General features: G+C 40.5%; 1 protein-coding gene across 1 annotated transcript in view; it reads right to left on the bottom strand.

Moving 5' to 3' along the window:
* The window catches only part of INTS9 (integrator complex subunit 9), a gene marked incomplete at its 5' end in the record, with an annotated part of 35,006 nt that overhangs the window by 14,477 nt on the left and 1,785 nt on the right, over positions 1 to 18,744 (bottom strand). The window contains 4 exons of the mRNA XM_010022631.1: positions 1,988 to 2,155; positions 3,577 to 3,701; positions 8,014 to 8,185; positions 17,684 to 17,744. Coding sequence (XP_010020933.1) covers positions 1,988 to 2,155; positions 3,577 to 3,701; positions 8,014 to 8,185; positions 17,684 to 17,744 — 526 coding nt within the window. The remainder of the gene's footprint in view (positions 1 to 1,987; positions 2,156 to 3,576; positions 3,702 to 8,013; positions 8,186 to 17,683; positions 17,745 to 18,744) is intronic.

Here is an 18,744-nt window from a genome sequence, read left to right as displayed (position 1 = left end):
GGGTTGGTGAATATTCATCTGTAGCATCTGTGCTAATTTGCATTCTGTTTGCAGGGAAAGCTGGAATTCACCCTCTTCACAGGGCTGACACCAGGGATAGGCTCACATACAAAAGCTCACTCACACCCTCACAGTTCAGGGGACAACCCAAAGCTTCAGTGGAATCTAAATAATAGGTAAGCCATGTGCTGGCTCTCTGCACTCAGAATGTAAGATTTGCTTTGGTCATGCTGGTGAATGGAAGCCACGTTTTGATACTCTTAGGTTTAATAGGATCCAATAAATATGCAAATTTCCAAAACAATTAAATATACATGCCATGATGGAATTGCATCCAAGTATATTTTCTAATTAAATAATCCCTCCTTGTCTCTGGCAGCCCTCTAACTAGTGGGCTGGACATGCTCCTAACAGAACTGATGTACAAAACAGACACACGTGAAATGGTAGGAATGGGTGTTGCAGACTGGCTCAGGGATGTTATTAGGGAAGTACCAGTTTTGTATTGATGTTTGGCTTAACTAAGGGCACTTCCTCTACTCTCTGATGAAAAGTACTTACATATTCAACAGTTTCCAAAGGGCAGTAATGCCTGTTTGTAAAATGCCACTGTGACCTTTGATCCAAGGACACATTTGTGCTGATTGGATTGTCAAAAAAATATTTTAAGATCATGTCTATTAAAATATGGGTTACCCTTTGTATTATGGACACATTTATGTTTGATTTATGGGGTTAATAAATTATTAATAGATGTTGCAAGAATAAGCAGTCCACAGCATAGAGGGCTACAAGCAACCAATTAACCTGCTGGACTTCAGCAGTCTGTAGGAATTAACTGTTTATTGAAACTGCTGTAATACAAATAAGTCATTTCACTACTGCCTTTAACATACGACCGAATACTGCTCCTCAGGGGAAAAGGTATTTCTCATGGCAGGTACAGCTAGGGCAGGAGAAAGACAACTCCTGGCTACAAACTCTCAGATTCTTGGGATCCCTTCCATGGCCCTGGGCCACTAATTCAAACTGCAATGCCTCAATTTACTCATATTTAAACTGGAAATCACTGGCTTGCCTCACAGATGGCTAGCAGAGATTGCCCTTCGGTTTGTATCAAAGAATCACTGAATGGTTTGGGTTAGAAGGGACCTTAAAGACTATCCAGTTCCAACCCCCCTGCCAAAGGCAGGGACACCTTCCACTAAACCAGGTTGCTCCAAGCCCCTGTGTCCAACCTGGCCTTGAACACTGCCAGGGATTGGGCAGCCACAGCTTCTCTGGGCAACCTGTGCCAGGGTTGCCCAGAGGGAACCCTCACAGGGAACAACTTCTTCCTAAGATCTCATTTCAATCTCCCTTCTGTCAGTTTAAAGCCATTCCCCCTTGTCCTGTCCCTACAGGCCCTTGTCTAAAGTCCCTCTCCGGGTTTCTGGTTGCCCTGTTTAGGCACTGGAAGCTGCTCTAAGCTGTCCCAGAGCCTTCTCTTCTCCAGGCTGAACAAGCCCAGCTCTCTCAGCCTGTCTCTATTGGAGAACATGTCAACTACTTGTTCACATCAAGGCTGGATAATGCATGCACACAAAGAGGAACACTTGATTTTAAGTATATTCTTTGAGTAGATCTCAAAGATCTACACTGGAAACTGCTCTGGGGTCTCCCTGGAGCCTTCTCTTCTCCAGTCTGAACAAGCCCAGCTCTCTCAGCCTACCTTCACAGGAGAGACACGATATATCCTTGCACAGGACAGTTAACCTGAACATATTTTTGCTTGCCCACAATTCCCCTTTAGTTTACACAGTGAAATTCTCCCTCAGAAATGCTTCTTTCTTAGCCATCCATTTGATAGGAAGTGCTTTACATGACCATAGACCACAGTAAATCAAGCCCCAAGATACCTTCAGTCAAAGAGGCCACTGAAGCAACAGCTTGAATTTGGCTATATGAGCAAGAAGCCACCATCTTTTTCCCCACTTTTGTTACTCACTTCTGGCATGATTTCAATCTTCTCATAGCGCCGCTTGTATGGAAGGGTCAGCACCTCTGCTCTGCGGTAGGACATTGGTGGAGGCTGACAGTCTATCATCAGATCCGTTCGATGAGACTGGGTGGGTGGTGGTTGAGTATACTGCTCAGGGCAAACAATGTGGAGAGGCTGGAAAAGAGTGTGGTGACTTACAAAAATGTCTGGTTGATCCTGTGCGCTGCCCTACAGCAGTAATTATTACCATTAAGGAGGTAATACAACCATTGCAGGTTGTTGTTAGCAAGCTAATTTATCTGTATGAAAACAACATCCAAAAGATGCAACCCAGAAGATCCAGTCAGCATTGGAACAAGCTCTTAAGGGGCGGGCAGTTTTTGCTTTGTAAATGACAGTGTCCAAAGTAACAAGGCCTACATTTGTATCTTTAATCACCACTTCAGTATCAGCAGTCATGTTAACTGCCATAGGGAGAAAAGAAAGACTATTCAATAGCTTTTTCTTCAAAATCCTTGTCATCTATACTGGAAGAAAATGACAGTAGAGGTGGAGACCATCATATAATGGCATGGAGTGAGGCAGATGTATCAACATGCACGGCTGCAAAAAAGTTAGCAAAATAAACTGAGTTTTCATGACCTGTCATCAGTTTATCAACAAAGCATAAATAGGCTGGTTGCCACAAGGATCACTGCAAGATATAAGGAAGCCAAAAGACAAGACAGTGTTTCTGCAAACTGTTCTGGAAACAGCATTATACATCAGTAGTAACATGGAAGGAGATGCTTGTCCAAAAAACAGGCAGTGGCAATTGCTATCAGTTGTGTGATGACAAGCCAGGTCACAGAACAAGAACATAAAATGATCCAGACATTGTTAAGTGGTTTCGAAGAATATGTATTTTTGTGTTCAACAAGTTGAAGACAGAATGAAGGGAAAAGCTCAGCCAGGAAGAAAAAATGGGTATTATATCATGAGTCAGAAAGCAAATTTCAGTAGAAACAAACTGTATGGTCAAGGAGAAGGCACTAAAAATAGAGTCAAGGGGTGAGAGCACAGACTGCATGAATGCTCTGATCTTCTTCCTAGATAGAACTCTGGATTTTGACAATGGAAAGTAGTGGACTTCAAAGAAATGTGAAAGTGAAACTCCATAACAGCAGTGCCAGGACCAAAGCAAGTATCAACTGCAGGATAAAGAGCAGAGGATGAGGGTGTTGAGAACACTCAGCACTTGGTACCCTTTATATTAGACACAGTCAGGTCTATTCATACAACCAAGAAAAAGAATTAAGGGAAAAGGTTATTATGACTATATATACCTAAAAAGGAAAAAAGGAATCTACACACCATTTGCTCTGCAATCTAAGCTTTTAGGGATCTTCTAGCCACTCTGTGCAGATTGGCAGTCATGTCATACTCATTTTGGAGCAGGATGACAAAGGAGAGCTCAATGCCATGTGCTCTTTTATGGAAAAAAGCATCTGGCTGTTGTCTAGATTTTGCTGTCATTTAATGTGAGAGTTGTTCACAACTGACCTGATCTCAGGTTTGTGAAGAAACGTAAGAAAAGGCAACGGAAAATTCATTACCTGAACTTCTTTGAGTAATTTAGACACCTGAATGAAATTCAGTCTTGTGTCAATAGGACAGTAAACACATTTCATCGCCAAAGGTTGGTAAGGAGCCAGGGCATCCAAGTAAGAGAAGTCAGGTTCTGAAAATAGAATTGTGAAAACATTGAATGCCTGTTAAGAACAAAGATGGCCCAATTCTTCTCTGATTCCACATTCTAGTCTAGACAAACTGTTGTTCCGCAGTGTTAATTCTGTTACAGATTTCTCTTCCTTTCTTCCTTCCCCCACCCGTTATTTTCAGTTAATTTGATGAAAATTATGCCCACAATTAATCTTACCTTAATCAAGCAACAGAGCAATACTATTTCATTTGAACACATTATTGCATGATTTTTATAACAAATTTAATGAAGACAAAAACATCATCTCTTAATTTTTAATCAGATCCTGTAAAAGAAAGCAAGATACAGACATTTTGGGTATCATAAGGTAACCCAAATGTCAGCTTGTTTTTCACAGTGACAAAAAAGCAGCGTAAAGATCATATCTTGATGAAGGTGTACTGATGTTCTCTGCTGCAGGCACATTGCCTCCCAACTCCTTTTTTCCCTTACAGCATATATACGTATTTTTTTATGTATTTTTAAACAAAGTGCCAGGTTTAGACTGGTGGAAAAACAAGGGTCCAAATATTAATATGACTCAAAAGAACCTGCAGGGAGCCCTCCTGTCGAAGGGCAGACATTTGAGCTTTTTACAATCATGCTAGCAGAGCAGTTCTAGTTCAGGCCAGTATGAAGTTAAGGTTGTCTGCGGTAGGGGCTATTCAGAAGGAGATAAGGCTGTGATAACTTTATTAGTTGTTATCTTTATTAGACCTAGAAAGTCTCAACTTCTGTTTGTACTTTTATTATTGACTTTTAGAAATCAGATTAGAGGTTTGCCAGGGAAAAGTCATGCACTGAATGGGCTTTTACTTACACAGAGAATAATACAACATTGAGAATACTGAAGGGAAATACTATTTTTTTTGGTGAATGAAAATGTAGGCCTCAGGTAACACAGCGTAGGATACATGCAGCCACTTGATTCTGGGGGCCACTGACTAATGGTGTGGAAAAACTTATGCCATCACTATTGACCTGGTAATTGTGAGATAGATCACATAAAGGGAATGCTAAAGAAAGACAGACTGGAATTAGTCTGGATAGTACAAAATGAGAAAAAGAGAATGGGATACATGAAAGACTTATCTACTAGACTGTTCCATACCCCAGGGCCTCAAAGGGCAACCTGCAGAGCAAAGTGCAATTGCAAAGCACCAAGCCTTGCTGGAAAACAGGATGAGGTATTTCTCTGGTATCTGCTCATGCTGCGCAAAAGGAGGAACATAAAGGACATTTAAATACAGAGACTTCAGTCTAGATTTAGACAACCATCTTCTGCATTTTTATATCACCCTGAGGAGAGCACTGGCTGGATTTCTCATGTAGACAGCAAGAAAAAAAGCCTTTAAAACTTTACCACAGGAAGTTCAGCACCCAGCACGGCATCCAACATTCAGTATCGGGCCTCATCCTACTGATAAAGACAAGTTAATTGCTAGCCTAAAAATCTGCTGCTGGATAAGTCCCAGCAATCATGATGTGGTTATATTTACCCTGTGAGAACAGAATATAGCATCAGGCAATGATACATAGGTTTGGAACTGTCAAAGGGATAATTTTCCCAAGTTTAAAGCAACTGTCAGAATAACTGCCTGGGAACATCAAAGTGAGAAATATTAACAAGAAATGATAGTTGTACAAGAACATCTTACTAGATGCCCAAAAAGCCATGAATCCACAAACATGAAATAAAAATTATAGTGGGCAAAAAGCCATGCTAGTTAAAAGCAGATGTGTTAGTGGCAGTGAAACAAAGCCTAAAAATATCAATGTAGAAAATGGGAGCTAATGGCAGTATAGTTTAATTGCAATGAATAGAAGTTTAGGAATACTGACAAGGTAGTCAGTGAAGAATGATCAGTGGTCAATTAGGGTTAAATCAGAAGACATTTTAAAACTTATCAGGGAAAATCAGAAAACTTAAGTCAGGCATGGGAGGTCCTCTGCTAGAGATGTACAATGAAATCGCAAATAGTAAGTTTAAAAAGTCATCAGAAGGGAGGTTCTCCAGCCTCTCTGGTGTTGTGGATGGCACAGAGATTTGACTGCTTGTATCTGAGAATGCCAGTCTATTCAAAGTGGTTTTGAATCTGTAGGCTCAGATAACGTACAGACATGGAATTTTTGATCTAAGAATCCAAAACGGCATCCAGTCTGTAGTGTGTTTGAACAACTATTAGGAATGTAAGAACCTTGGAAAAATAAGAAATTCTAGTGAAGGAATTCTAATCTAGGACTTTGAAAATTTAGAACTTATTAAAAATGTAACTTGAGCTAGTTTCGCAGTGAACTCATGTGACATGCAGGAATAACTGACGTGAAACTACCAAGAAACTGAAAGTCACCTGTCTGACGGAAGACAGTGCTTGTGAAGGACACATACTGACTTTTTTCTGACAGAATTACAGGTATTTAGCTTCCTCACTCTCCAAGATATCTGATTTACTACTGTGTTATAAAATCTTCCACTGTACAGCACTGATGTGGCATGCATGAGCTCTTTTAAGATCTCCTAGGGAGTTAGCTTTTAAAGCACTGTTGTAAGTGGAGAGAGAGCAAGAAGAAGACTTCCTTCTACTGTGTCTTCTTCTAGAATTTCTTTGTGGCTTAGTGGTACTCAATATTTTTAATCAATAATCTATTCAATACTGCTTCAGCAGTAACATTTGCAGATAACACAAGCAAGCAGAGCAGCACAACTGCTTGCTCACAGCTGGTGTCCTGTCTATTGGCTGCAGCTGCTGTTTTAGTCTATATTCTCTGGTAGTTGCTTTTTACATTACAAATTGGCAAGGTGGAGACTACCTATCTCCTGCAGACTGAACAAGCAGTGTTATTAACAACACTGGATGGCCTGAAGTTTAAAGGTCCTAATTACTAGAAGCTAGGAGTCTTTCACAGGAAAAGCTAGAACATCATCTGCTATCACACACTGCTTCAATGGACCACAATTCTTTCATAATCACAAGAGATTCATCTTACGACAGGAGAAGCTACATAATTAAATAAAATAAATCCTGGGCATCAATGGAGGTGCTTCAGATTTCCACTGGAGTTACTGAGAACAGAAGAATTTAATCTGCTAGGAATTTCTGTAGACATTAATCACAGAATCATTTAGATTGGAAAAGAACCTTAAGATCGTCGAGTCCAACCATACACCTAACACTGCCAAGTCCACCCCTAAACCATGTGTCTTTGTTCCAGCTGAGACAGCCATAAAGAATTAGGAACGTATCACTGAGTGGATATGCCTACACACAGAGTCCAAAAGCCATGGATAGATGAATTTAGGAAACAAAACCATCACAAGCATCTGGAATCACTGTGCACTCCAGGGTCATGACAACCAAAGCAGATCTCACCTACAGTTTAATTTGAAGTATAAACTGGAGTGAATCTCAAAAGACCATGACCTAATGTATCTGTTACGATGGCCATTCAGATGCCTTAACGACTTTCCAGGACCATGTTTTAATAGAAGCCTCCTCTTTTTCTGTATTTCACAGAAGGAAAGGTCAATTACCTCTCCCTTCAAGAAGGCACAAAATGAGAGTTCTTGCCAGTAGAGGCCAGTTTCTGACACTCTCACTGATGGTGGGTAGTACATTCAGAACATGATTAATGCCACCAATTTCCTAGTGATTCCTGAAATAAAACAACCCAGCAAAGGGTGTATGCACCCTGGTTTTAATTGAAGTCCCAGCTGGACTCCATTCTAGAGCAGAATTCCCTTTTCCCAAGACAATGCATATCTATATTGCAGTGTTACCTATTACTTTAATTAGGGCATATCTCGTGAAACTACCTGGAAGGTCAGGAGTGATGGGAAACAAACTGTGATTTCCTGAGGTTTTGGTGAAAGGGCAGGAGGATGGATGAGGAAAGGTATGTGATTCTAATGGAATATGGAGAAGTGTTCCTCCTTTCTGAACAGCACCAATTAGCTCTTGCCTGGGTTTAACTTGCAGCCAGCCACTTTTAATACAAAAATTAATTTCCTGTAAGCATTTTACTGCTGTGCATAACAGAGATTTTGCTTAGAAATGGCAGGAATGGGCTCCGCATGGCAAAGGTTGGCTCTGCAGGACTAAAATGAATTAAATGGCACAATAATTACATTTCTCCCTACAGTCAATCCTGGGGTCTTAATTTAGATGAGCTCCCATTGAAGTCATAAACTTCTGCCCCAGAACAAATGAGTAAAGCCCCTAGGATGTGGCCACACTTATCGGGAGTGCACAACCTCTTGTTAATTTGATAATGATATCTGCATTTTACTTACCTGTGAATATAACAGTGTTCAAGCTAGATTTCCCCCATAACTCCATGAAATGAACCACATCCCCAAATCTAAGAGAAGGATGTCCAGTGAAAACAACACACGGCTGCTTGAAGTCATTGCTGAAGTCTCCATGGATGCTGGGATAATGTTTCAATTTGTTTGTCTGAATGAGCTGAAAGAAAAACAAAAATCCAGACATTACAAACTTTTCATGCCTCTGCTCTGTTCAGTGTGTTTATTTACATGGGATTATAAATATTCTACAGTTTATTTCTAACTCATTACTGAGTCCCTTCCCGCATATCCCCTAGATTTTCCAACAAATTTAGTCATGACTGTCCCCAAATGTTATGAAAAGGAAGTGAGAGTATGGGGCCAGGTGCCTCCAAGTCCTTGCTCTCACTTCTTTGGTACAGCAGTACAGTAACAGAGAACTGCCAACACTCCCTGCTTAGACTTCCCTGGAGTGAACAGAAAGCTCAGCTGCCAAATTCAAAATAAGCTACTTTTTCCTATTTGCCAGGTCTACAAAGAGCTCTGGGCACTGATGTTTAACCTGGTTTTCTTGCACTACAGTAGTACCAGGCAATTTTGCCTTCAGCAGTATGTTGCTGTGAGTTTCACTGGTGTAATGCGTTCACACAAAGGTAAGTCTTCTGAAAAACCATATGAAAGAACAGACTGACTTGCTCTTCTTTAACTACTGCTGAAACTACTGCTAACAATGAGCTAAGCAATAACAAGTACTTGTGATTAGAGCTGGCAAACTGAGTCTAACCAACCAGGCAGGTGGAACAGATTTCTTTACTAAGGTGGGGAAGTTTATCAAGGTGCTTTTGAGGAAGAATTTTGCTTTCTTTCTCCTGCCACTGTTTTCTACTCTGCAAAGCAAGGTTCAACTTAAAAACCAGTTTAATAGACTAGTCTGCTAAGCACTTACATGCAATATTTTGCAAGTATTTTCTTGGCAGGTATAAGTAACCATCCTCAGCCTGAAAATAACAGTAAATACAGTTTTCTTAAAGAGTATGCAATGTAACATAATAAAATCACACACTGAACAACTAAGAACATGAAGAGTGATAAAAGAGTGTGAAAGAGAGGAACAGTAATTCCTTTGTTAGCTGGTTTTTAAAGGAGGTGGGACTGTTCATCAAAGATCTCACCATACTTTGCTGTCTCCTGCCAGGAGTTGCAACATGGCTCAGAATATAGAATTCCCATATGCAGGGCTCAGTAAACACGTTCCTGGGGCTGTTGTGCCATGGAACCCCAGATGATAGGACTAATTAGCAAACAGAATGCTCTTCACTATGTGTCATAACTTGATGTGTGTATCACGCCTTTCTCGCAGAAAAACCTGCTACTCAGGACATTGCTCTTCACTGTAACATACTTGATTTTCAAAAGAGGAACTAAGAAAGAACATTGTGATAAGCAGCTCCTCTGGTCTCTCAAAGATGTAATTCATCTTTCCAGATTCTCTTTTGTTTGTTACATTTTACCATGGTAGATCTAACTCAAGATAGTGTGCCTACATGGAAATGAACAGAAAGCTGAGAATTCTAATGCTTCTTTTAAGCCTTTTAGCAACTTACGCACAACAAAGCACTTCAGAACTTAAGGTTATTACACAATTAGGTTCTTAATTGAATTTAGCATCACTGAGCAAAAGTATCAACCCTACTCAACTTCTCACTGCCATCACCTGAAGATACGCTTTGGTGCTAGAACAGACAATGTACAAACTTATCATCAATACCCTTTCAGTAACAGAAAGTTGGCTGCACACTCCTTTGTTTCCTGGAGTTTGGTCTCCTTCAGGTTCCTAACAGCAAGTATTTTGCTGCAATCTTGCATCTGACTTCCCACATGTCCTCTTTGTAACTGCTGTCCCATACCTAAATGGCTAGAATGGAACTGGATTGGTATCTGTCCAGTGGTGGGCTCCCCGATGCTGGACACTGTTAAGATTCAACTAGACAGGGTGCTGGGCCACCTAGTCTAGGTCATGCTTTGCCTAGAAAGGTTGGACCAGATGATCCTTGAGGTCCCTTCCTGCACAGGATTGTGTGATTCCTTCTGGGGTTTGATGTAAGATGGAAACTGCAGGTGGACACAACCCGTTATTGCCACGTGAATCCTTGGATCATGGAGGAATTACCCAGGGAACTAAACTTTTTGCAGCTTACTACTAATACCAAATTCCTATTTAATCTGCAAAAGGGAAATTCGGAAAAAACATCCGATAACTGTTCTGGCAGTTAATATGCACTGAATCTTGAAAACATTTCTGCAATTAAGACTGGCAAAGATTTCTGATTAACACATCTGGAGTGCAATATTTAGAATCTAAACTTAGCTTCAGTAATAAAAACTGCAGTTTAGCAGACAATGGGCAAAACAAAGCTGATCTCATAAAATACTGGCATTTAAAAGTATGGGTAGGAAATGGTCCCATGAAGCCAAAAGCCTCAAAATTGAAGTTGCAAATGCAGTTTCAATTGGGTAAACGGGAAGAAAGGGATAATTTCTACCTCATATACTAAATGGGATATGTGACATTCCAGAGCAAAACTTTGTCAGAGACCACCAGACAGATAAACGAAAAGCATTTTTACAGCCTTCAAATACCTTAAGAGGGTCTACAGAAAAGCTGGAGAGGAACTTTTGACAAAGGCCTGTAGGGACAGGACAAGGGGGAATGGCTTTAAACTGCAGAGGGGAAATTGAGAAATTGAGATGAGAAAGAAGTTCTTCCGTATGAGGGTGGTGAGGCCCTGGCACAGGTTGCCCAGAGAAACTGTGGCTTCCTCATCCCTGGCAGTGTTCAAGGTCAGGTTGGACGGGGCTTGGAGCTTCCTGGTCTAGAGGAAGGTGTCCCTGCCTGTGGCAAGGGGTTGGAACTGAATGGTCCTTAAGGTCTCTTCTGACACAAACCATTCTGTGATTCTATGATTCTATGTAGCACACTTCTGAAAATCACAAACTGTTATTCCAGCATCTTGTTTCACAGGTTCCTTAGAATTATATACGTATCTGATATATAATCAAAGCATTTAAATCTTTACTAAGGTGTGAGAGCAGTACGCTGTGCAAAAGCATTCTTAACAGCCTATTTCACTACTATACCTATACAAATGTTCATTGTTTATAAACATTAAAGCTGTATTCTCTTCAAAACACTATGGAAGCTTCAAATCCCTTCCTATTACTTTGTAGAGAGACAAAGGATCTCTAATCCAGTTTTTCGGATCTTGTTTTTTACTGTGTCATTCTTTTTATTTTAAATTATTTATTATTTCCAGCAACAAACCATCTAGCGCATCACTGTGCTGCACTGTTTCTAACTGGGGTGCTAACTCAGGAGGGAAAAGGGACACATACTGAATCCTCAGCACCATGTCCTGAATTGTAGTGTTTGGTTTTTTTCCATGTTTTCTTTTTATCTTGTGAGATCATTTCTTGTAAGTCTACTGAAGCTCCATACTAACAATCTCTCATTCTCACTGCTGGACTTGGCAGGGGTGAAAGGCTACAGAAACAAGTTTAAAGGCATTCTGTTCACTCCAGTGATAAAGCAGCTGGTAGGTTTTAGTGTTTAGAGCAAAGTCTCTCCTGATTACTCAGTCAAAAATATATGGAGCTGAATTTGCAAAACATGTCCAGGAAATTTCACAAATCATTAAGGGGGCTAAATTTGTAGTGATTTGTAGAGGTCTTTTATATCTACAGATAAAGACAGGTTGTATAAACACAACAGTTGTTACCGTGTCATGTTCAGATCTTCAACCTGTACGAAGATGGGGCTAAAACCAATGCCTGGCATTTAGCTAACCAGTATTTTCACAATGGGACTGATTCCTGGAAGCCAGAAGCAACATTCAGAGCATCATTCTACAGAAATGACCATTATTGACTGAAAGCTTAAAAGATAGAGGATGGTAAAGTACTGAACCGAGACTGAGGAGAGCTGTGCTTTCCCTAAATCCCAAATGGTTATGAATCCCTTTAAAGCAGTAGACTTGATTTAAAGGGTCAGCAACTACTGCTATAAACAGGATGAATCTCCAGAGCCTTTGTGTACCCTTTATTGAAGTGAGCCAAAATGCACAGCTATTTGCTCTGTGTGTGTTTTTGGTTGTGTGTGTTCTGGATCCAGAATTTTGAACAAATACGTTTCTCATCAGTGAACGAGTGATGTGTTTATTACTTCACCTCCCTTTGTAAGACCAACACTAACAGGGGCCTAATTCTATATCATACTATAAGACAAAACATAATACTATAGAATCGCATGGCTCCAGGGATTTTTTGCTTCGAGTGTGTTACGCAAGAACTGGTATATGGAGAAGGGATCAAAGACAAAGGCGACAAATGCTAGTATTTAACACTACAGAATCAATATTGCTCCTGCCCTGGCTATTTTTTGAGTCAGAAAAAGAGGCTTTTCAGAGCCATTTCTCTTAGATGTTGTTAGCAGAATCCTTAACAAGAGGACAGTAAATCCAAATTCTTCCTCCACTAACAAATAATGATCAATATAAATTACCTCTCAAATTTTTCTGTTGCTGACATTTAGAGGAGTCTAGATTCACTTATCTTACAGCCTGAAATCATCTATTTAAAGATCAAGCAGAAAGGAAAAGGACAGAAAACTTCTCATTTCATCTTGCTAGAACAATTCCAGCTATTCATTTATAAAGTCTCTACCTCCACAAAAGGGATGGTGCAGAGTGTACAATCCATGGCTCCTTTTAAAATGCTTGGGAAGATGGCTGATTCCTCAGCTGTGGCTGTGTTGGGATGGGACATTCCCATGTGCTCAAGGGATTTGGTAAAATACCGCAAGTTGGTTCTGGGATACCAGAATAACATTTCTAAACAAAACAAATTATGGATTTATGCTCCACAGCATTTCAGCTAGGCATTGTGGAGCTTAAACCTAAGCCTGTTTAGACAGCTGATCCTAAAGTATAACTGATATAGGGCCTTGGAAGTGAAAGCCACCACCTCCCTCGGCCAGCCTGTTATATTCACAAACATTTGGGAATTCTAGTTTTTAACTCTGCAGAAGCTTCCAGTGTTACTGCAGATTGATTGAGCTCCTTCTCTGTTCCCCATCACAGAAAATGCTGGTGAAAAATTGAGGGGAGGCATCCACACTGTGATCCATCCTTTCCCTAACTATTTCTCCACTTTCACAGTTTTTCTCCCGAGAAGTTGCTGGCTGGAATGTACAGCAGTCCTGCTCCAGATCCTAACTCCCTCCAGCAGAGTCACAGCAACTCTCACCCCAGTCATCAGAGAGAAATGCCTTTTAGAAGAAGCTCTTTTAACCTGTGCACTGCTAAAAGGCTGCAGATGAGACTTCAAAAGCTTGTGTAAGAATCTGGGCACTTCATTCATATCAACGCTAGTAGGAACTGATGTCCAAATCCATCCCTACAAGCCTAAAGCACTTAAGCCTGTATTCTTTGCTCCTAACTGAAAGAAAATATATTCCCTGTTCACTTGGACTGGATGTTAGGAAATAAACTGCCACCCAAAAAAATTGTACGCAGTTACCATGCAGGAGGAAACATGATGAACACCTACTACAACATTAAAGTGGAAGTAATGAGGAGGGAGTAGTATCATAGAATAGTTAGGGTTGGAAAGGACCTTAAGATCATCTAGTTCCAACCCCCCTGCCATAAGCAGGGACACCACACACTAAACTATGTTGCCCAAGGCTCTGTCCAATCTGGCCTTGAACACCTCCAGGGTTGGAGCATTCACAACTTCCTTGGGCAGCCTATTCCAGTGCCTCACCAAAAGTAGAAGTGTTTTGGGTTCTCTGCAGAGATGAACAGTGTGTGTGATTTTATTCAGTACAGCAGAACAAGGAATGAGTTCAAAACAGGTAACATAAAAAATAAACCTGGAAAATTCCATGCAAAGAGACAGCAAAAGCTTTAAACAACTTATAATAGAGAAAAAAATTAAAAATGAAAATAGTTGTAGAGAAGATGAAGATACTTTCGTATTGTTACTCTTGTAACAATAATGAAGGGATTGTTAAGTGAAATGTAATCATAACTGATTAAAGGAAGTAAATGCTCTTTTATACTACGCATCAGGCACCACTGGAACTCATTGCTGCAAAAAACTGTACCGACAATTTGGGGGATTATTTTTTCTTGTTTGTTTTTAAATCTTACTGTTTATACAACAAAAACAGGAACCTTGAATTTCAGGACCAGACAGCATGCTGGGCTGGACTTATTCTGTAGATAATTAGAAGCTTATTTCCTGGCCTGTCCTCTTCTGATGTATCATGCCAGGCATGTTATTAATGCTTGCTCATAACTAAAAGGCATGTCTGAGTAATTCCCTATTTTCTTCCAACAACAGAGCAGCTAAGCACGTCTTTTCATGATGGGCAATTTCCGTCTAGGTTACATTGCAAAAGCCTACCATTACTTTGAAAAAAGTAAGGCAATTCTCCACTAAAAACCTGGCCATGAGAAATGATCATTCGATGTCTGCTTCTGACACTCATTAAAAATTCCCTTAAGTGCTAGTAAGCAGAGCTCCTGATTGTGAGGTTGTGGATTCACAGATTTAGAAAGCGCGTGTTCACCAAAGACAAACAGGCTGGCTGCTGACAAAAGTTCTAAATTAGTAACTGGAAGCCTTTAGTCCAAGTCCTTGCTCCCTCCTAGACTGATGGTATGGCCATGGGCAGGTTATTCAGGCTAGGTCTGTGTTAGGACCATTCTGCTTGGTAAAATTACACTAAAACATCATAGCAGCTGAGCCTACTGTGGATACTCTGGGCACAGGCACGACAGGGTTTCTGCCAGGGAATAAATACTACATTTGTTAAAGACTGTACTGAAAAAAGGTTATATAAGATGTTTCACATGCGAGTTAAACATACATTGTTGGCTGCAAGGTTTTGCCCTTCCATTTACACTGTTCGTTCCAACTCTGTATTTCATAGAAAAAAAAAGAAACCCAGCTCCTCTCCCATGCCTTAGAAACAGTAGGACAGCATTAAACTGCAACCAGCTGTAGGTACCATTCAAACTGGAGTGCAGCCTGAGGTGGCTGAGCATTACAGGAATAAAAGAATGACAGCAGCTGTCCCTCAGAGGACAGCAGCAAGGAATATAATGCAGGTGCTGAGCACTGGGGACCTGACATAGACGTCTTGGCACTGTGTTGGTGAGCATGGGTGTCTTAATGTGAATCATCTATATAAATCTCAGTACGCTTTGTTTAAAATTAAACTAAACCAGCCCATGTCTCTTACAGAACAAAAAGAAGCAATCTGATCTGGTGTTCTCACACGTGTCTAAACTTCAGTGATTTATGACCGTAGGAAAAGCACTAAATGAAATAGCAGCCTCAGACTTTCTTTGCCTGGGTATTACTTTGTTTTGGTTTTGCTACTAAGCCAGGCTTTTGAAAGCTGTATGCCTAGGGCTGCTGCCTCCCACCATACAAACTGATCTTGCAAGACAAGCCAATATGTATCAGGAATTAGCAATGAAGAGACCCATTTTGTCCATCAGGGAATGGGAGTAGCCCAGGTTACTCCCACTTCCCAGTGTTTACTCTACTTCCCAGTGTTTATACAGCAGCATACATAAGTGAACACCCAAACACACAATCTTAGTTAATTGAATTGAGGGGAAATGTATGGTACTTACTTCAGATGGCAGCTCAGTGCTGAAATGCCTAAAGGCTACAGCCATTTCATAGTCTGTGAGCCACAAGGATGTGCATTCACAGTATTGTGTTATTCAGCCCATTTAAGGCAACCCTTAGGTAAAAATGTAAGAAGCCTAAGCATGGCTTCCTGTCAAAGATATCCATGGGTCTGGATAAAGTTGTTTGTGCATCTCATGATAATATGTCCCAGGGTTTGTGGGTCATGATCTGCATGATTTGGCCTTGTCAACCAAAGGCTGTACCTATAACAGGCATGTTACTCCCTCTGTGCACTGCATTTTGTTATCCACTGATCTGTTATCCACTGCTGTGAGTCATTTCCTAGATAATTACCTTGATGTGCACATGAAGCACAGAGGAATGTTTCAATAGCTAAACAATAATTTGGCAAAATCTCATTATCAACAGGCCTCTGGAGAATATAAAATGTCCTAAAAATTAGAGGACATAGTTATCACTCTATAAACACAAAGACCCATCATATAAGATGGGTCAATTAATCCAGTCTTTGACAGCTGTATGTTCGGCTTATTTTTGGAAGGGCTTTCATTTAAACCTGCCAGTTCCAGAGCATATTGTGAACTAAAATGTGAAACAATGTACTTGGTAGAACATAGGCTGTCACTGAAACCACTGAAACAAGGACATCCCAGAAAGCAGAGATTCAGGGGGAATTAGAAAGCACAGCCAGCAGCATGGCTACAGAGTCTTGTATTCTTGTCTATCTGTACAGTCCCTGATGAAGAGTCCCTCTCCAGCATCCTTCAGATACTGGAAGGCTGCTATGAGGTCTCCACGCAGCCTTCTCTTCTCCAGGCTGAACAGCCCCAACTTTCTTAACCTGTCTTTGTACAGGAGGTGCTCTATCCCCCTTTCCATCTGGAAAGAGTCAGAGCTTCTGGTCAGGTGTACTTCCAACAATGCCTCTGAAGCACCTACAGGTGATATATGTGATGGGCAATGGCAATTTCCAGAACAAGTCCCTCAATGTCTCAGAGGAAAAAAACCAAACCCAAACAATTCCTGAAAAAACATTTAATCTTTGGACTTTTAAACCTGTAATTGCCACTCTGCACATCAAAGAGTTCTAAAAGACAGTTTTCTGAGACTGCATGTCCCAAATGGCTGTCTGTCAGGAGCAGAATTTAGCTAAATTTCTCAGTCCTGTTTCTTCCCTTCCCAGCCAGTCTCTCATTTACTGTTATTGGTTCACATCCTTTCTTGATATGTGAGATAACTTTGAAGGCATGAGTTATGCTATGTTTATTTAATGTCTAGTTGGCTAAAACTTCCCCTTAAATTATTATTTTGTTGCAGAGAAGATCCCCTCAACATGGGTTGCAGGGAGACCCCCCCAAAGACAGGAACCTTATTATTCTTTGCTTCACTAAGATGCTAGCTCAAGTAATTTCATTTAAAATTGTCGAAGACGGCACTCGGTGCTGCAAGCTTTTTTACATCAAACCTCTCTTTCAAGATACCATTTCTCCTGCAGCAGACAACATGGTGTCTATTTCAGCTAGGGAGATGCTGAGATGACTAAGCTGTCTCTGTTAACAAGCTCTTAGTTTTACAGACTTTGAAATAAACTGCTTGGACAAAGAGAATATTCATGGTTGCAGTCTGATAAGAGCAAAGAGTCAACCATGTGTACACCACATAGCCTTCTGTGGGGGAAGTAAAGCAGGCAAGCATATGTAAGTTACATGCTGAAATAAACATCATGATAATTTTTGAGTGGAGGGAACACCATCATTCATTCCTCCCCCATGCTCCCAAATTAATCACAGAAAGCAAAGGAAAAAAACCCAAACTTGCATGAATAATGACACAAAACTTAAATAGCTGTAGAAGTGTTCATCAGAAAAGCAAGAGCCACATAGATCTGTGTTCCAGAAACCCAAACACACTATGATCTTAGCAAACAGCAAGACCATGGTTTACTTACCTCAGCATGGGGAAAAGGAGGTTCTGGAAGATACACCTTTGTTTGTTTGTTATGACACAACCTTTAAAAGAAAAGGACAATCAGCTGGGTTAGAGAGGTGCAGAACATCCCACAGTGTCTGCTGCCATCTACTGTTAAACGTTTTAGGAGAAAACCATTTCGCATCTGTGGCATCAGGTGCAAAATCACCAATTTGTTTTGCTGTTCTGTTTAGAGGACCAGCACCTACAGGACATGACAACTCAGTCAGAGCGAGAGCACACAGAGAAGGTGCAAGACAGCTGAGAGTAATTTTCTACACACAATGTAGCAGAACTCTTTTGCTGTTGAGGACAAATTTGTAACTCAACATCCACATCATTTCATAGGCAGAGCTCAGCAGTGTATGCAAAGCCAAATAACTCATCAACAGAAAAATTCCACTTACCTCATCCCACTTCTCAGCAGTGACTTGGTCCTTTTGTTTATTATAATCTAATTCCCCTATGCATATTATTATTGCAGCTACAATGGTGGTTAACTGCCTCTCACCATGGCATAGTGCTCACTGTTACCTGAGATTTTACATCCATTATTTATTTTTAAAATATAAATATTGAAGGCTGCTGATCAGCTGTAGCCAGACTCATCCTATTACAGAAGTTAAAAAAAAGATACTTGTCAGACGTCTGTGATGTTGCAGTTATCTGGTGCTTTTTTCTGGGAAACACTACCTGTCTCGTACTTTCTTCACTTTATTAAACAGCAGTAATCCTGGGTGAAAATAAATTTGATAAAGTCTAAGAGATACTGAGAGCAGGACATTTATTTTGGCCAACTAAGCGGTAGAATTGGAAGGCTAGAGTCCCTGAATTTCAACTCCAGTTCTGAACCTCTATTATGCCTCTGCCTGCATTTCCATGTAAGCAAAATGTTCACCTTACACATAAATGTTTGGAGATTAGCTAATGTTGGGTTTGACTTTTGAATATAAGTAACTGCAGCAAAGTAGAACTCAAAAAAAACGGTGTCTGAACACTTGGGTGCCTGAGTTGTGCCAGCTGGACGCAGGAGTCAGAAGA

This window comes from Nestor notabilis, unplaced genomic scaffold (genome assembly GCF_000696875.1).
Source record: "Nestor notabilis isolate BGI_N333 unplaced genomic scaffold, ASM69687v1 scaffold3729, whole genome shotgun sequence".
In the NCBI taxonomy this organism is placed as follows: Eukaryota; Metazoa; Chordata; class Aves; order Psittaciformes; family Psittacidae; genus Nestor; species Nestor notabilis.
This window is presented reverse-complemented; position numbering and strand designations above follow the sequence as displayed.